Source organism: Lycorma delicatula, chromosome 6 (genome assembly GCF_047948215.1).
Source record: "Lycorma delicatula isolate Av1 chromosome 6, ASM4794821v1, whole genome shotgun sequence".
In the NCBI taxonomy this organism is placed as follows: domain Eukaryota; kingdom Metazoa; phylum Arthropoda; class Insecta; order Hemiptera; family Fulgoridae; genus Lycorma; species Lycorma delicatula.
The window spans coordinates 119,371,825-119,390,722 of NC_134460.1; the positions used below are offsets into that span (position 1 = coordinate 119,371,825).

Consider the following 18,898-nt stretch of genomic DNA (forward strand, 5'->3'; position numbering starts at 1 on the left):
CTAATATTGAAATGTTACAGAAAATTCTGAAAATAAGAAAAAAATAAAACAAATTACTTTTTGCTGAATATTTTAGAAAGGATTGATCAAGAATTGTTTAAATTTCTTCCTCATTTGATATATGAAATTATTATTATTAATTAGCTTGAACTCATAACAGTGGAACAGTATCAAGCTTACCAAAAACCATTTAATGAACATTTGATCATCTTGAATCTCTTGACAAATTCTCAACAAACTTTCTTACCATTTCAGTATTGTCATCTTAGTAATAGTATCTATAATACAGATTTGTAATTATAAAATTGAGTTTCATTAGCAAAATTCATTATTTTGAAGATACTTTTTAAGAAGTGGCTTTTTTCTCAAAAATAATTTTAATGTTAATTAGTTTTATCTATTTCTGAGGTTTATTCATATTTTACAGTGCATCCAGAAAGGTTCTGTGCACTCAAATTAAGGAAGTGTAATGACAAAACTCTTAATTATTACTCTGCATTTTCATTTCATTATTTTATAGTAACAGATTGTAATAACTGGAATAGTTTTCAAAAGTTGTTGAAAATTACTTTTGCCAATATCAATACAACAGCGCAAATGTTGAAACATGTGTACTGTTGTATAATAATAGTTTGTTGAACACTTTAACCAGCTGATGCGCTGGGATGTCTTGTATGTATATCATTATTATGGTTTTTAGTTGTATTAGTCAGTTGTACGTGGTCTGTTGCAATACATTGCTTATTTCACTACCCCCCATAGAAATTTGGGAGAGTCAGTTCAGGCAATTGTGCAGACCATAAAACCCATAAAATGATTTTTTCACCAAAGACGTTTCATAAAAAAGTCATTTAACTGTTAGCTTATGCGCTGTGGCCACCAACTTGTTGAAACAACAGTGATTGATTTCCACTTCTGTTAACTTACTAATGAAGTTTGTTAAAACAGCACAATAACAATCACTGTTAACTGTATTAAAAAAAAAGGACCCACAATGCACATTCTACTTACACCAACCCAGACTCCAATTTTTGCTTTTTGTAAAGATTGTTCATGTAATTCATGGGGGTTAGTTATCGACTAATCATGTATTTTGTGATTTAATATACCCTTCCAGATGAAAAATGTAATGTCAAGAATACCTATAGAATTTTGGTCAATAAAATGTTTAAACCATTGACAGTAATTTAGTCTTTTGGCATGATCTATTGGTTTCAGTTCTTTTCTTACTGATTTATATGCAGCAGCAAGTCTGATATGTTGCTGCTGTGCTAATTTATGCATTGACTTTGTTGGAATTTGGCCAAACCATCCGAAATATCAAGCAGCTTCTATTCATTAGGTTTAGGTGGTCTTTCACTTTGATCAACGTCTTCAATAGAGCCTGTTGCCTGAACGTTTTCGATAAGAGTTCGAACTGCATTGCAGTGAGGAACAGGTGTATTTGGAACTTTTCAGAAAACACGTGCTACACTAAATTAGTATACTTGTCACCTTTATGAAAGACGTGTTCAATGAGAAAAATGTGTTCCTCTCCTGAAAGAACCATTACATTTTTTGCAACTATTGATTCCAATAAACGAACAACATGAAACAAAACTAAGAACATTCAATCACTACTCAACAAGTGACATCTTGGTTTATTACTGAGTAATGCCCAACAAATTCACAGAGCAACCAACCTAATGCCAAAAGGAGAGAATGCACCACATAATTCTAAAGCATACTGATCAGCGACTTTCCGAACACTCTATATAAGATTTATTTATAGTTCATATATTTATATTCATATAATATATTTATATGCAATTTAAATGCCTAGTCTCTTTTTATGAAATTTTCTTATTAATAATACAATTGCCATTAAGTAATTACTAAATTATTCTGCGGTTTTTATTACTTCCTTTTCTTAACTGATCAATTAAGAGATTTTATCCAGTAAGTATTTACTTAATTATGAAATTGTATAAAGTATTTACTCGTAATTAGTTTAATGAACTGCAGTTGCCCAGCCATCCACATCTAGTTTAACTAAGGGTCTGTATTTAACAACTTATTTCCATAACATTTGCTTCTGTACAATGCATTTAATTACATTTGTGCAGTTTTTCTAGGTAGCCAACCATTAACGTGACTGTAGTGAAACAGCTGTGAATAGTTAAAACACTTCAATGTCTCTGTTTGGCCTGTTTTATGTACAGTATTTTCTCTTTGTCATCTAATAATATTCTTATTGCTTGGTTTTTAAGGATTTTAAACTGAATTATTTCTTCTACAGCCAATAAATGGTAAATTATTGTTATTCATTAAAACAACTTGTTCAAATGAGTTGAAATATAAAAAATAAAATGCCATTGAATGACAAAGAAAAAAAATTATATGCAATTAACACATTAGAATAGGTAATACATATTTGTTGATGTGTACTGTATTCATTTCTTCTTTAAATAATAGTGTGTATATGTGTTTTATGCATATTGTGCATTGCTGTTTATTAACTTCGGTTAACTCTGCTAGTTAAACTGATGAACTTCCCTATAGTTGGTTGGATTCCAGGCATCATTATGTTATTGCTACCCTACAATAGTTTTGATCTAATATAATGCTGTTTTCCAAAATTAATATAGCTCAATCATTTTGTAAATCTGGTCTGAATTCATTTTATTTATTTTTTTTTTTAATGCAGAACCATTGATTATGGAATTTTGTTGTGAATGAAGAGTTAAAAGCTTGAGGTGGTATTGAATAATTTCTATTTTTATATAATGATGATATATGGTTATGGAAAAATTGATTATAGTTGATAAATGTGAAAAGAAAGTATAACGGAGTGATAAAGTAAAATTATTTTTGCTTAAAGAGAATTTAAAAAAATTCATAATGAAATAATTATGACTTTCTGTGCAGCAAACAATGGCATTTTCATTCATTTAAGATGGAAAATCTCTTATGATATTATTTGTTTAAACTTCTACTTACCTAGATGGCATCTAATTTTATAATACTAAATTGTTAGTTGTTTATTATCACTTAATCTCCTAGAATTTTTTTTCGTGGATTATTATTCAGTTCTTTCTTCTATTTTACCATTTATTGATATATGATGTGTTTGCAGGTATTATTTTAGTGTAATTGATTTGGTTGACTAATTGTTTCTTGGACATGTTCAGAAAAATAAATTTATTTTTTACAAAAAAAAAGAAGATAAATCTGATTTTATTATATTTCATGTTCTAGGAGCATGGTGATCATTTAACATCATTTGAGAAATTTAGTTCAGGACCAACCTTAAAATTCAGATTACAGTGGTCTAAGGAGCCAATAACATCAATAGTGGACCGTCCAAAACCTCTTGGACAAATTGATGAATCATTAGATAATAACAGTAATAAGGAAAACAATAGGCCAGGTAACAATATCTGAAGAAGAAAATGGTGTATATAACAATTTACTGATGTTAATGTAAAAAAGTAACTTTGTTAATTTTATGTAGTTCTGTTAATCCTCCCGTTGCTAAACTTTTTGACACCTTTATTTTACCATTTGGGCTATTTTGACTACCCCAATACAATTTTGTGATTTAGTGTAATATTTGTTTTTAGATTCTGTTATTTTCAATGAATAACTTTATTTAATTTTGAAATACAGTTTTTCAAATTATTAAAAGTATTTAAACTGAACATAGATGCAAAGTACAATAAATTTCATATCATTCACAAGAGAAATTCAATATTAGGACACCAGTAAAATTAAAAATGTATACATTTTGGCTGTCATTGCAGTAAACTAGTATTTGGCCTCAAAATAACAAATATTATTTTTGAACTTTTCATTCAGGTACATTTTTGCACAACATGCACTTTACAATAACAGTTATAATAAAGGTATACATGCATTAATTCATTGCTTTAATCTATCTTCTCAGTAATTCTTATAGGTGTGATGCATATAAAGTATCTAGAGTACAAGTGATATTAAAAAGTATTGCTATTTTCTCTTAGAGCTAATGTGGACAGAGATGAAGGTGATATTTATAGTACTGAATATTGTCTGCATTTCAGTGGGCTTGGTATGCTGATAAGCAGCAGTATATTTGATTCAATACATAAGGTAATTGGAAACCTTATTATTCACGTTCCCTTTCCCTAGTAACACTAATAGTGGAATGTTGTTATTCACAGTAGTGGATATCATTTGTATAATTTACTGGTATCTCATATTAGATTGGCTATCACCATTATGGTTGTGGCATTTAACATGTACCATGTACTAGTAAGATAGCACCTATAGTACAGTATGTTATAGAAGAAATGTCATGTATGGTAAACACACACACATACACGCGCATAGAATTCAATGTGGACTATGATATTTTACTGTTATAGAGAAATTTCTTCTAAGGAAAAGTCATAAATTAGTAAAATCATAAAATTGGTTATTGTTGCTTACTCTTTGAAATTATCCTATTTTCTTAAAAATAAATAAAATTAAATTATAAGTAAAAAATTAAGGGATATAAACTTACAGGAATTTGCAGAGAACCGTTTTTCAAACAGACATTGAACACTAGGCAGTGTGTATTTTAAAAAAACAAACTCTTTTTCATGTAATATTTGAAAAACATACTAAATAAAATTTTACATAAAAATTTATCAGGTTTTTTTATTTAAGACTTATAGTTTAAAAAAATCACTAAACAGTTGTAATTGTTCTCATTTGTTTATTGAACTTCTTGTAAATGATTTCTGTTTTATAACAAACTGAAGTAAAAAACTTCAGCAAAACTGAAGTTTTTTGTTAGCATAAATAGTAATGATGCTAAAATTTCCTGGCAACTTCTAAGATTTATGGGCCAAACATTATGAGTGAAAGTAAAGTTAGGTAATCTAGTTGGTTTACAGAATGAACGTTTATAATGAAGGGCATAGTGGTTGCCTACAGTAATTGCAGTTGAGTTAGTGGAAGAAGTGAGTATGAAAGTTTTTGACAGTTACAGATTTATGGTTTCAAAATCCTCTGTTCAATTTCCTTACTTTTCATACTCAGAAATTAACAAAATTGTGTCGGAGAATTTTGATTACAAAAGATTTGTGAGGCAGGTACCAAAATGGATATACATGAAAAGAAATGTTTTAATTCAGTTTAAAATTTTTGGCAGCATTTTGAAAGTGAGTGATCCATTTGGCCACTTTGTCACTGGGGGTGAAACCTGGATTTTCTACATATAGCCAAAACAGCAGTCAATGCAGTGGCAAAATGATCTCCATAAGTAAAGAAGTTTAAGCAATCACCTTCTGTCCTAAAAATTTTTTCTTTGTGAGGTCAAACATGTTAACTTTTTAGACATACCATTCAAAACTGAAAACAAGGCTTGCTAACCAGTGAGGTTGTGATTATACACATTAGCACTCAACCATATTGAGCTCTTCAAACTGTTAAGTTGTAAGAAAAATTTGGTTGAGAAATTTCTACTATCCACCCTATAGCCTTGATGTCGCATAAGGTGAATATCATTTATTCATGCATTTAAAGAAATTGGTAAGATTGAAGCAGTTAATAAAAGACTGCAAACTGAGGAACGATGTTAGTAACTGGTTCTAAACACAATCCACAAACTTTTATGACATTGGAATAAAGAAATTATTGAAACAAATTCAAAAATGCATGGAACTCAATAGTAATTACATGAAAAAATAAAGAAAGTTTGTAGACTGCACTGACTGTAATCAGTCATATTTATCTTTGAATCTTTTTTCAACTTCAAAATTGACCTATTTATATATTTTATATAATAATTTTAATTTAATATTGTAAGAAGTATTTAAAAGAGTATCATGTTTGATTTTTGTAATATTCAAGGAAGTAATGAAACTTGTAGATGTTAAATTCAGAAATATCTCTAAATACAATCATTAATAGTTTTTTATTTTTTAAATATTATATAAATCTTTTGTATATGTATAAAATGTATATTTTAATACTTGGTGTGTTCAGAAAGTGTTAGCCTTCTTAGAGCCTTGAAACAGAATATTCATATCTTAGATAAGTATTTTATACGCTCAGTTATTGCTGTTATAATTTTCATTCAAATTATAATTATTCAACTAATCTCATTAAGCCCAGTTCTTTTTCTGCTATTGAAAACATTTTTTAAAGTCTTGTTTCAGAATAGCATTCAGTCATCTCTTCATCTTTTGCATTGTGTTCTCTCAACCATCAGATTGCAACACTTGTAGTGCCATTTTTACTTTGCAGAACCATCACTTTTTTTAGTTAAAAACTGGAGTTGTATTTCCAGTTCATATTTTTAAAATTGCTTGTGCTTAACCTTCATAATGTCAATGTTATCTCAAATTTAGTTTATCGCAACACTAGGCTGAGCTCTCTCTTGACTCATCTTTTGATTACAGCTGCTTCTAAGGCAAAAAAATAGGTAGAATGAATATGTAAAAATTTTAAATTAAAATTTATTTTTTTATTTAAAAAATAAAAAGTGAAATTTAGTTTCGTTTTATCTTGGAAAGAAAAATAATATACAAGAAACCACAGCTTATTTCCTTAATAATGTTTATTGGTTCATTTACTTTTTCATTGTTATCAAAATACATTTCCATAATGTTCCTTAGAATTTCATATGAAAGTCACAGTTAAGGATGTGATATGGTTTCTTATTTGTAGAATATTTCAATAGGCAGCACTTCTGGTACAACCAGACTTCTGTTATCATACTGGATAATCATTCTGGTGAACTTAAGCCTGGCCACTTGTTTTGAGCTGCCTGACAAAGATTTCTAGGAGATTCCTTTTAATTGGTATTGATATTTGTTTCTCAGTCTTAAAAAAAGAAAAGAAGTGAACAAGAATAATTCCTACGTGAAACATAGTTGTTCATGTTGATAAAATCAGCCTTTACTAAACATTTTTCATCCATGGAACTTATTCCTAAAGTTCACACTAACTAATTCTTATGTTTGCATTAATGCTTCATTAATTTCAGGAAGTTTTATTTTTTGTCCACTGAAAACCAGTTGTGGAGTGCACCTCTTTTTGGACAAAAAGTAACAAGAGCAAGTTCATTTTACTGTGTTGTTACTGTGGACTGAAAACACATCCTGAGGCTGGCTGGCGTGGTGCTTTCTAGTCCATGAGAAATCGTAGTTTCCATATCATTTGTCTGAGAAGGCTCATGCAGTATTCGTGGTAACAGATTTGAATGAGGTGTTGCTTTTTGTGAATATTCATATGTTATCTAGTAATGTGAAATGAACTCTTGTAGTTATAATTCTTAAACAAATATATTTTCAAATCTTAAAAAAGCCGTGTAAATATATGAAAAATTGATCAGTTATGTGGGTAATTGTTTTCTCTTGTTTTTGCTTTTGATACCCATCATGTATATTTCTTGCATTTGTATGTGTGAGATATATATATATATATATATATTATTTATAAAACATGTGAAAAAATAATTATCGAATGTTATACATTAATGTTTTGAATTCTGATTAAATATTAGATTACATTTTTATTTTCTTAAATTGGATATTTTATCATTTAAAAACCATTTGATATAATTTAAGTATTATATTTTTAGTTGCATAATTATTTTAATTCTGTTGCAGAAAGAACTGCAGCAGGAACTGGAAAGAAATGCAAAAATGAAGAAACTGCTTCAGCCAAGACAAGCAAATTAAAAATAGTCTACCAGTTTTTATATAATAACAATAGCCGTCAGCAGACTGAAGCATGTGAAGATCTGCATTGCCCCTGGTGTTCATTAGATTGCAGCACATTATATGCACTACTTAAACACCTGAAATTATGTCATTCAAGATTCACATTTACTTATGTTGTAAGTTGTATTACTTTTCTAGATAGTATTAAGTTTATAGTACTTTCCAATTATCAGAATAATCTTGTGAGGGTTGTTGGGAAATTCTCGACCTGACTCAGAGGTTGTGCAAGTATATCCAACTGACGTGTTATTTATTAAGTATGATCCTGTAGATGATGTGCTACTAAATTTCAGACAGGTGCGTTAAACAAATAATGATTGTACATTTTTACAGCAGTGATATCTACAATTGATGTTTATTTTTGATTACGTAGTGTAAAAGATATAGAGGTTTTTTTTAATTGCAGCCAATACCTCAAGGTGCTAGAATAGATGTTGCAATCAATGAACATTATGATGGGTCGTACACTGGTAGCCCTCAGGATTTGATTTCACAACCTCCAGGATTAGCATTTTCCCGCAGCGGTCCTGTACGAAGAACATCTGTTTCAAACATTCTTGTTTGTCATCCAAAACGACCGCGTCCATCATTATCTGAATTTGTAGAATTGGATGAAAATGAATTTGATTGTCAACGACCGTATATAACTGGACATAACAGGTAAACTGAATTATATATTTTTTTGTAGTTTTTTTACAGTTTCATATATATTGCCTTTTGTATCTTAATTTCTAACCCTTATCTTTCCATAGCTTCTATCACATTATTTATTTAATATCTGAATTCTCAACCATGTTTCTTTGATTCTTTTTCATCTAAACTAATAACAGTGCTTTGATTATTTCTGTACCATTTTAATCTCTTCTCCCCAACATCTAGAACTGTCCTTATTATTGGTATTTTCTTTCTAATTTTATTCTGAATGCAGTTTAGTTTTTAAATTCTACATTCCTCTAAATCACTAATGCTCCCTAATCACTCTCTTTCACTTTATAAGTTGTGAACCATGCAAAATGATGCTTTTTAACTGCTGCATTAAAAATTAATAACTTTGTTTAATTTATTTGACCATCGTGATTGGTAATAATAGCAAGCTGAACCAAAGCTACTGCTTCCATGCACATCCTCTTTGCTCATTCTATTCTGTAATAAAGGAAAATGTAAATATTTAAAGTTATCTCATCCCTTTTTAATGCTACTAACTACAATTAAACATTTTTGTAAGATGTTGATTATGAATTTTCATTTACTATCAGTTACATTTTTAATTTAACAAACTTTTAATGTTTTTTAATTTCGAAACTCATATATGAGTAAATTTGTTTTGGCAATCTTTAAACGTCAGTATCAAAAATAGCATCGTAGAATATTTTCTTATAATTTTTATTATTCTGTTAATATTGTCATGTGTTCGCGACTTGATCAGGATATTGAGAGATTAACAAGTACAAATGTTTACAATTACATTCCTTGCAAATGCCTTTGCTGTTTACAATAAATTACCCTAACAATTTATAAATGAGTTTAATACTTTATAACTTTCGTTTATTGTGGATTAGTAACACGTTGAACAACTTCTGCATTCACCCCTGTCCACATTGAAATGTTTGTGACATCACTTTACTCATTACTATACACTGACTGATAATGCCGTCACACAGTCGTGTCAAACACGACGTGCAGCACTACTCACTTCCACTTGCTCAAACATACTGGTTCGTGCAGTGTTTATATACTCTGTTGAAGCGTGAGAATTCTCATCATCCCTTACATTTTCCCATGAATTCCTATTACAGTTCAGTAACCCTTCTTGTCAAACAACAGCTGTTGGAGGTGTTACCATTGATGGTAATAGAAAGAACAATTGTTAAACGAACCTATTAGCCTGAGAAAAGGATCGCTTTTAGTACCCTTCTGGATTCCTTTCTTAAATATTTTCTCATACTTTCTTCTTAATTGGAAGGACTCCATTGCTCAGGTCTGTTATACTGATCTTAATACATGTTATTGATCATTTAACATTAATTTTTTTAATCAGAAATTGTATAACATTAACATATTTTCAATAAAATTTTTTTTTTTGTAGAAATATTTGTTTTTTAATAAAATTTATTGAAACAAGTACAGTTAAATTTTTGCTTGCTGTTTATGAGTTCTATTATATGTGTTGTATTGTGCACTGCTCTCACATTCTATTAATTACAGTATTCATTTTTTCTTATAATTTTTTTTTGTTTTAAAAAAAGAAAGAGTTACAAGAAAGACAAATCATGATCATTGAGAATGGTTAAGAATAAACAAATTTTTTAAAGGTAAAAATTTATGTTTAAAGTACATAAACATTAAATATTTTGGTTGTGGATGGAATATGTAGTCCAAATAAATTTATATATATAAATATATATATTAACTATTGTGGTATAAGCATAATCTCTAAGTACATTATTTTATATCTCACCTTATTTAGTATTTAAAGAATTTTATCCTTGTGCAAAATTGTACATCCTAACTATTTATTTATTTACAAGGGGCGTTCGTAAAGCACTCACCTGCACAGAGATGGCATAAATATGACCGAATAACTTTGATATTTGTCAAATATGAACCTTTAGATGTTGTGCTGTGAAGTTTCAGACATATATTCAGTTGCTTATTTAATAGGGTAAAATCTTATTTAACAGTGTATCTGACCAAAATGAAAAAGAAGTGCTCTTTCAGCAAATAATGCACCTGTACACACGTCTCATATTGTTGCTAAACTTCCTTCCACATTCTACATATTTACCGAATTTGACTCCCAGCTACTTCCTCTCCCCCAACCTGAAGAAATGGCTCATTGGATGAAAATTTACTTCAAATGATGAGGTCAAAGCTGAGATAATCACTTATTTTGCAGAGTTTCACAGAATGCACAATGTTAGTGTATTAAAAAGTTGGAAAGTCCCTTGGTGTAATTGTATTGAATTGCAGGGTTGACTACATTGAAAAAAGAAATAAAAGTTTGAAAGATTTTGTTTTTTCTGTGACAGGTCGAGAACTTTCCGAATGCCCCTTTTATAATTTTGAAAAAAATTATTTTTTTAAACAGTATTACAAAATATATGATTGTATCAAGTATTCTACACAAGCTCTCTCAAAATGTTCACAAACAGTTGAATAAATTCAAATTGATAAAACATATGTAAAAGTAAAAAAGCATAGATCTGCTTGACTGAGTTGAAAATTTAGGCAGTTGCAATAAGTAGAAGTAAGGTCATAGTATGTGTAAAACTTGTATAAATGACTTTTCAAACAAGTATGGGTTAAAAAATGTCAAGGTAGTTAAGTGTATAGATTTCAAAATAAGGGATTTATAATCTAGACATACCACGAGGTTTCAGGTTTAATAATATAAGGCAGGTAGTATCCTGCTGCTTAGGAATGTCCAAACTCTTAGTTCTCAGGAAGAGAAATAAATGATTACATTATATCTTTGCATATCCACTGACAATAATTTTTAGTATAAGGCTTCATTTGTTTATTCTTAAAATAAATTTTTATTTATCTATAAATTAATGTAATAGAATTTTTATTAGTATAAATGATTTCATTTGAGGTAGGTTTTTTAATAACGAGTATATAAAAAACCTACCTCAAATGAAATCATTATAAACAAGAATTCTAATCATCCTTGGTCCCAACAAATTAATATTTTTAAAAACATGATAAATAGAGCAATAAAATGCATAAAAGATAAATAGGAATTGTATAATGAAATAAAAAATATAGCTATAAAAATTGGATATCGTTTGTCATTAATTGATAATATATATAAAAAAATATAATTCAGAATTTTTCAATAACACAAACAATACCCATAAATAAAAATAAAAAAATAGTGAAAATATTTATATAAAATAAGGCTAAAAATATATATAAGTAATATATACACAAATATATATGTGTATATAGATCCTTCTTGTAGAAAGAACATGTTCTAGTCATTCATTATTATGTTATATCATTTTTTTTTTATATGCAATTTCTTATAAAATTTTTATCATTGTGTTTTACGTATTGAAAATATACTTTAGGAAATAGCTGCAGTATGTTTGTTCTACTCTTCCTGAATAAAATATACTTGTGTAGATTTTTATGCATTAATTACTATTTTTTACTGTTATGCATTTATTATTTTTTTCCAACTTCAAGTTATTTAATACATTTTTATGTATTGGCTTAAAGATTTTTTTTTTTAAATACTTCATGGAATAAGTTAAAAGTAAATTTGCAATTTATAATTTTTTTCAGATAAAACATAATCTGATCTTCAAAAGCTCCTACAGTTTGTTTTAATTATGAATAAAAAATTATTTAAAAAAAAAAAAAAAATTTGGATAGAAGGTCATGTATAAATAGGTTCTTGCTAATGTGCTGTAAAAATGATGTTAACAGTATTTGAGCAAGTTAATATGAGGTTTGTTCAAAAAAAGACCGATTGTTTTTAATTATGTGCCAACACATATTTAGTGATGTATGGATGGCGGCAGCATTGTGTTTCACGTAACCTCCTCTGTAACCACATGCTCTTGAATTGTTGATATCTCGTCTAGTTTTCATGTTATTGTTATATTTGAGTGCAACATGTTTAAGTGTTAGTAGAGATTTTTGTAATGTGCGTTTTTCGGGAGCAACCGTACAATGTAAAATTTAGCATGAAACTGGGTAAAACTCAGAAACTTTTCAAGTTTTGAAACAAGCTTATGGAGGTTATGTTCTGGGTTGTACGCAATGCTGCGAGAATGGTTTTTCACAATTTAAAAGTGGTCGTCAGTCAATTGAAGATGACCCTCAACCAAGAAGGCCTTTGGCTTCAACTGATAACACACATTCAGAAAATCAACGATCTAGTGCGTGCAAATCGTCGATTTGACTGTTAGAAAACTTGCAGAAAGGGTTAGCATCTCGATTGGATCATGCCATGACATTTTGACTGAAAAATTGAACATGTATTGACCTGCAGCAAAATTTGTTTCTTGTTTGATGATCAAATAACAGAAAGAACATAGAGTGGAAAATTTCCAGCAACTCCTTGAACAAGCCGATGGTGATGAAACATTCATGCAAAGGATTGTAATGAGAGACAAAAGCTGAATTTATGGCTATGATATTGAGACAAAAGTTCAGTCATCAAAATATCACATATTACAAAAATTGCTACAACACAAACATCTTACACTCAAATAACAATAACACAAAAACTAAATGAGATGTCAACAATCCACGAACATGTGGTTACAGAGGAAGTTATACAGAACACAATACTCCCAACCGCACGACACTAAATATCTCCATTGGCGTGTAATTAAAAAAGTTTGGTGTTCTTTTAAACAAACCCTCGTATACCTCAAGAAATTTTTGTATTAAGTTTATTGTATCTTTGAGTGATTAAGTATTTCTGTTGTATCTATTCATAGATTGCTTTTTTTTAGATTGTATCATCATACAACTACATGTTTGCCTATTTATCCTAAAGAAATGGATATTGATAGTGAAGATGAAAATGATCCAAAATGGTTACAAACAAAAACACAAATGATGATAGATGATTTCACAGATGTTAATGAAGGTGAAAAAGAACTTATGAAAATGTGGAATCTTCATGTTATGCGACATGGGTACGTTTTATTTATAAAATTAACTTGTTTTTTTATTTTTCACCTATAAAAATCTTTCGTTTTGAAAGATGCCTTACACTCCACTCACTGACCGGTTGCTTATTGAAATGCCATGTGCGTATTTTACATGTATGAATATTTTTACTTCACACTGCTCTATATTTATAAATAACATATATTTATTTAGGAAGGCAAAAACTTTGTATGTGTAAGTTGCATCACAGTATCTGTGATTCATATTAGAAGTAAGCAGTAATTTCTGAATGAAAATGACAAAACTCATTAACTATAATTCTTTTTATTTTTATTTTTTTTTTTAATTTTATGCTTATTAAGATTGCAAAAATTGAAATAATTAATGCAACATGAATTTTTTTTGTTCAGTCTTGATACTTTACATTTTGAAAAAGTTTTTTAAATTGTAATGTTTTTTTAAAAACGTCACAAATTACAACAAATATTTCAGAAAATGTTATTTCAGTATATTCTAAAATTGTGTTATGTTATTTTTAAGTATTCTCAAAAAAAGAAAACCATTAATAACCTTTAAAAAAACAATGAAAAGTTATGCTACAAGTTCATTTAAATTTTTGACCAGTAAAAAACAACCAACCATTTTGGTATTTCTTGTACATCAAAATATCTACACTACTTTTTTTAAAGCAACTCATCAGTGAACTGTTTCCATATTTTGTTCATGTTTGATGATTTGATTTCAATTTTTTTTTCAGTTTTCTTGATAAACACAGGTTTAAAAATGGCGATTCTTAATACCTTAGTACTATAATTTTCTATATTGCACCTTGTCTTTAATACCTAATCTCTTTAAGAAATATACCTAACTCCTCTTTCCCCTGTATTTTAATTATGCTTGTGCAATTAATTTTAATTTCAAAGTGATTTTCTATGATAAAGAAATTATAGCACAGTGAACACAAATGTAGAAATGTGTGAAATTGTTATTTGTTAGAGAGTTCTTGTTATTTTGTGGAATAATTATTATTTAGATGTTAAAAATGTAACGTTTAAATGTAGGAATATTAAGTTTAGTGTAAGAGATAACATACCTCTAAACAAATAGCTGCAGTATGATATTAAATGTCTAGAATATGGTACTATTTTTTTTTTTTTTTTTTTTTTGGTATTGGTAATAAAGGGGACAAAATGTTAAAATATAATCCAAGTTATATATGATATAATAAAATTACTTGGAGTTAAGTCTAAGCATTATGAAGACATTGAGTGTTCTTTAATCTATTTTGTTTTGATTAGTATGAGTATCAATCAAATATAAACCAGACTATTGTTTATAACATTTTTATTAATACAGAATAAAAATACAAAATATATTTGCTGCTTTTTTGTGTAGTTTTCTTGAATTTACATTTTTCCCAATGTGTGGGGAACTTTAGTATCCCTTTTTCTGCAAAAGATTTGATGGTGTGATACAAACCAGTACACAGGCTACGATGTTGTTGCTCTGGAATTTATGTCCTCTCAGTGCCTCTTCAATGGCCTAAATAAAAGAAATCACAGGGGGATAGATCTGGACTGTACAGGGAAAATGTTCTAAGGTTTTCTAAGTAAATTTTATCTGGATTATCCAGTGTTAACGGCTCTATGAGGTGTGGCGTTGTTGTGAAGGAGAATCACATCTCTGATTGGCATCTTGTTTCTGTTGGCAGCTTTCACTTTGTCCAGTAGCTGGCAGTTAGTACTCAGAATACTAGTGCATCATGGAGAAGGTCTGTTGTGCCTTCTTTGGGTATTTGATGAGTGGTCAATCCTGATTGGGATCTTAATTTTAAGACTGAGTATCCTGTATAAGGGCTTATGCGAGGCAGTTATGCTATATGTGGCACTTGTTTGGGTGGATAGGCCAAATATAAAAACTATCAGGATATATTATAAAGAGCTCAATGCCTTATATTATTAATGGTAATGGGAGGTTACCATACTATTTCATGGAAGGCAATCTTAATCATTACAGGCATGAAATCAATCGATTTAATTGCATCAGAAAAGCAGCAGCGATTTGTTGCTAAGAAGTCAGGTGAATTGACTTCAGAAAAAATTTGCTAGATAGAACAGCATGGCAATGCTGTATGCCAGGCCAAATGGGATGAGGTATAGTATGAGTGTTATATGGATGATCTCTTCCCAGGATGTTTTTGGTTTGTGGGGCGCCCTTTGGGTTCACCCTAACAAGTATGTGACACAATTACTTACTGTTCACGGGGCCTTCCAAGACAGACTCCAGTGATTTGGCCTGGTAAATTCAGATGTGACAGGTAGATGACGCATACCATGTAATTTATGGTTGCACAAAATATGAACTTATGCCCACAGATACTATTTGTCGGCTTGACATTGTAGGGCCGACATTATATCTCTGTGAGAGTTGGAAAAACCAGGATGAATAGGTAATCATTGAAAATTTCATCAGATACCTGGCAAGAGAACGGATTGCCGAGGAAATTTGGGGTTCTGCCTGGTCTTTCCTGTGTTTTGGTTTTGCTGTTCTTGTGTTATAAGCTTTGATGTTTTTGTAGTGTTTTGTTTATTTAGTTTTATTTTTAAGTTAATTTTTATTTCTTGTTTTGTGTTATGGTTGTGTGTTGAACTCGACTTTTAACCTATCAGGTAGGTAGTTGTGCTTTTAATTTCAGTTCCTGCAATGTCACTAAGTCTTGTTAAAGACTCAACATAGATGTGTTTTGTTTTAAAGAATTCATTTTGTAGTAGTACACTGATGGGAATATCAGCTGTGGTATTCACATTGATGGCATCCAGACTGAGAGAAGAACAAGGCTGAGAGATGGCTTTTGCTGAGGTTCTGAAATGACCTCCATAAGCCCATAAGGGTTAGGTATGGAGGTGCTGACCAAAACTGCTACATGGAGGGTGTCTTTCCCTATGGGGTCATGATGATACACACATTTTCACCTTTACAGGACAAGGCTTTTTACTCCTACAGTATTCCATACTAACTAATTTTGACTTGGGAGTTATTGATGGACCCATATTACAAGTACTTTTTTGACTTGATGCAAAAAAAGTATTTCCCTCTCATCAAAATCAATTCAGGAGATTGCCAAATTTTCTGTCTAACCGGTTTCTGCTTCTGTTGGAACTCAACCTACACAGACTTTGCAGAACCCGTAGTACTTTGTGATAGTGAAATGGACACTTCCATAACTGATACCTCTTCGAAAGTAATTTCATCAACCATAAGGTGCCAGTTGTCTTCAGTGAAGTCCCATTAATTGGTTAAATATTATCATCCATCCCACTTATCCTTGAACACGTATTGTAAATCTCATTTTCTAGTTTCATGCCCTCCTTTAAATTTGCTGGCCAGTTGTAGATTTGCATATCTGAAAGTGTTGCATCCTCACTGCACATACAGTTTAGTCAAAATTTTGGAGAGTTTGACATCCTCATTCATGAAAAATCTCATGAAAATATATTGTGCAACCGCTGATTTAACCTGTTGCTCTGACATGATGCTATTGATCGTCGAGACAGTAATGCCAAGGCAGCTGGAGCATTCATTCCTTTGCCATATGTTAACCATCATCTCTCAAGCCAGCCCACTCGTGTTCGTATTTGAGCTATGAAGACAAAAGTCAGTTTATGAATGACTAACCTTTTAGCTAATGAAATTTTTAAAATATTTGTTGAAAATAAGCTATATAATGTTGAACCATATGCAAGAAAATATTGGTATCAAATCTAATCTATGATTAGTAAACCATACAAAATAAAACTTAAGAAATTTTTTTACTAAAATTAACTAAAATAATCACTGTTGAAGTATCAATTATGGTAACGCATCTATTAAAATTCTGAGTTTAAGATATCATTTTTACATACCTAAAATTATCTGCCAATTGTATTATGAGTAAAGTTTTACAACTATAAAGTTGTAAAGTTTCATTCTACAATAAAACTTTACTACAGAGTAAAGTTTTATTCTGTCACATGATTTATCTATAAAGATTTATTCTGTTATCAGATATTTTAAGTACCAAAAAATAAATAAAGACCCCCAGAGCTTTTGGTAGTCAAGCTTTAATTTCTTATTTATTGTTCTAATAAATGGTTTACCGATGTATTACACTTGACTTTTTTCTCAAGATAAAAGTTTGAAAGCAGATAGTCTTCCTACTCTATTTTTTGAAAATTTTTGGTAAGTATGATTTACTGTATATCTCTGAATGCAAAATGACTCCGAATCCAGGGCAACCCCCCATTTTTCAACAAGGGATTATAGAAAAATGTGTACAGCACATACTAGGTATATTCTGAGAACTTACAAATGGTTACTTTCTTACAGTTAACCGAAGGAGGCGATAAAAGTACTAGCACACAAAGAATAAAATCAGATACAGACCTCTCTTAATCAGATACAGATCCAAACTTAGTCCTCCTCACTGGAATAAAAAATCTGCAGTGTTACTGCCACGGTTATTATGATCTTATGTATTTGTTATACAACACTTCTTAAAGCTGATCAGAATTGATGCATTGGATATGCATATACAAGCAGTCTGGATCCACTCCGCATTTTGAGATAATGCTAACGGCTTCTTTAACTTCGTGGTAGGGGATCAGGGCTTGACCACCTTGAAGCAACCACATGCTGTACTGCTGCTTCAGATGGTCTTTAAATGTCTTATTAACAACAACATCTAACACTTGTAGTAGTGAACTCATGTCTGTGGTATGATGACAAGATCTGTTTAATTTCAGGATTTCTTCCTTCACTGCTGGTGTCAGATGCCCCTTTAAAGATTTAAGGATCAACATCCCACATTTCTTTAGAAAAGTACCTGGCTTTCTGCTACAGACTGTGTAGAGCCAATCTATAACAAGCTCATTGGTCATTCACCCTCTTCCATTTCAAGGAAATATGACACCAGGTGGTAGGTTTTTCTTTGACATAGTTTCTAATTGAGGGTGGCACAAGGTCGCATCTTTATTTCATTGGTAAGCATACACAACACAGGGGTATTTACGATTTCTCATTGTCTGTAGTGCAAACCATTACACTTTGTGTATGAATGGCACCTTTCTCTTCAACTGTTGTACTGGATGGCATGTTAAAGTAAACAGGAGTCTTGTCAGGATTTTCAATGGTTGCCGTAAGAAGTAATCAACTTCCTTTCTCAATCTTATAATGATTCACTAATACTTGACAACTTCTCATACAATGCTCTGGAAGATGTTGAGCAAGTGATGTTTGATGTCACAGCACAAGTCTATTGCAACACATCCTTGTACACCACTTAAGAGTTGGCTTTAAATTGAACACCATGCTCCTGTGCCAATTCACATGCTTTAATTCATATGAGGTTGCAGGAAACTGCCAGTCTTTATTTACGTTTCTTATACATAAATGCCACTACTTCCATTTCAGTATTTTCAAAACATACTCTGTGGGTTAGTGAAAGTTTTCCTGATTGATTGAACATTTTTCAACATTATTTGTCCTTACACCTC

General features: G+C 30.3%; 1 protein-coding gene across 1 annotated transcript in view; it reads left to right on the forward strand.

Annotated features, from left to right (window-relative positions):
- Nucleotides 1-18,898, forward strand: part of Su(z)12 (Polycomb protein Su(z)12) — a 118,333-nt gene that overhangs the window by 98,094 nt on the left and 1,341 nt on the right. The window contains exons 7-10 of the mRNA XM_075369520.1: nt 3,238-3,409; nt 7,623-7,852; nt 8,143-8,396; nt 13,208-13,393. Of these exons, the coding sequence (XP_075225635.1) occupies nt 3,238-3,409; nt 7,623-7,852; nt 8,143-8,396; nt 13,208-13,393 (842 nt within the window). The remainder of the gene's footprint in view (nt 1-3,237; nt 3,410-7,622; nt 7,853-8,142; nt 8,397-13,207; nt 13,394-18,898) is intronic.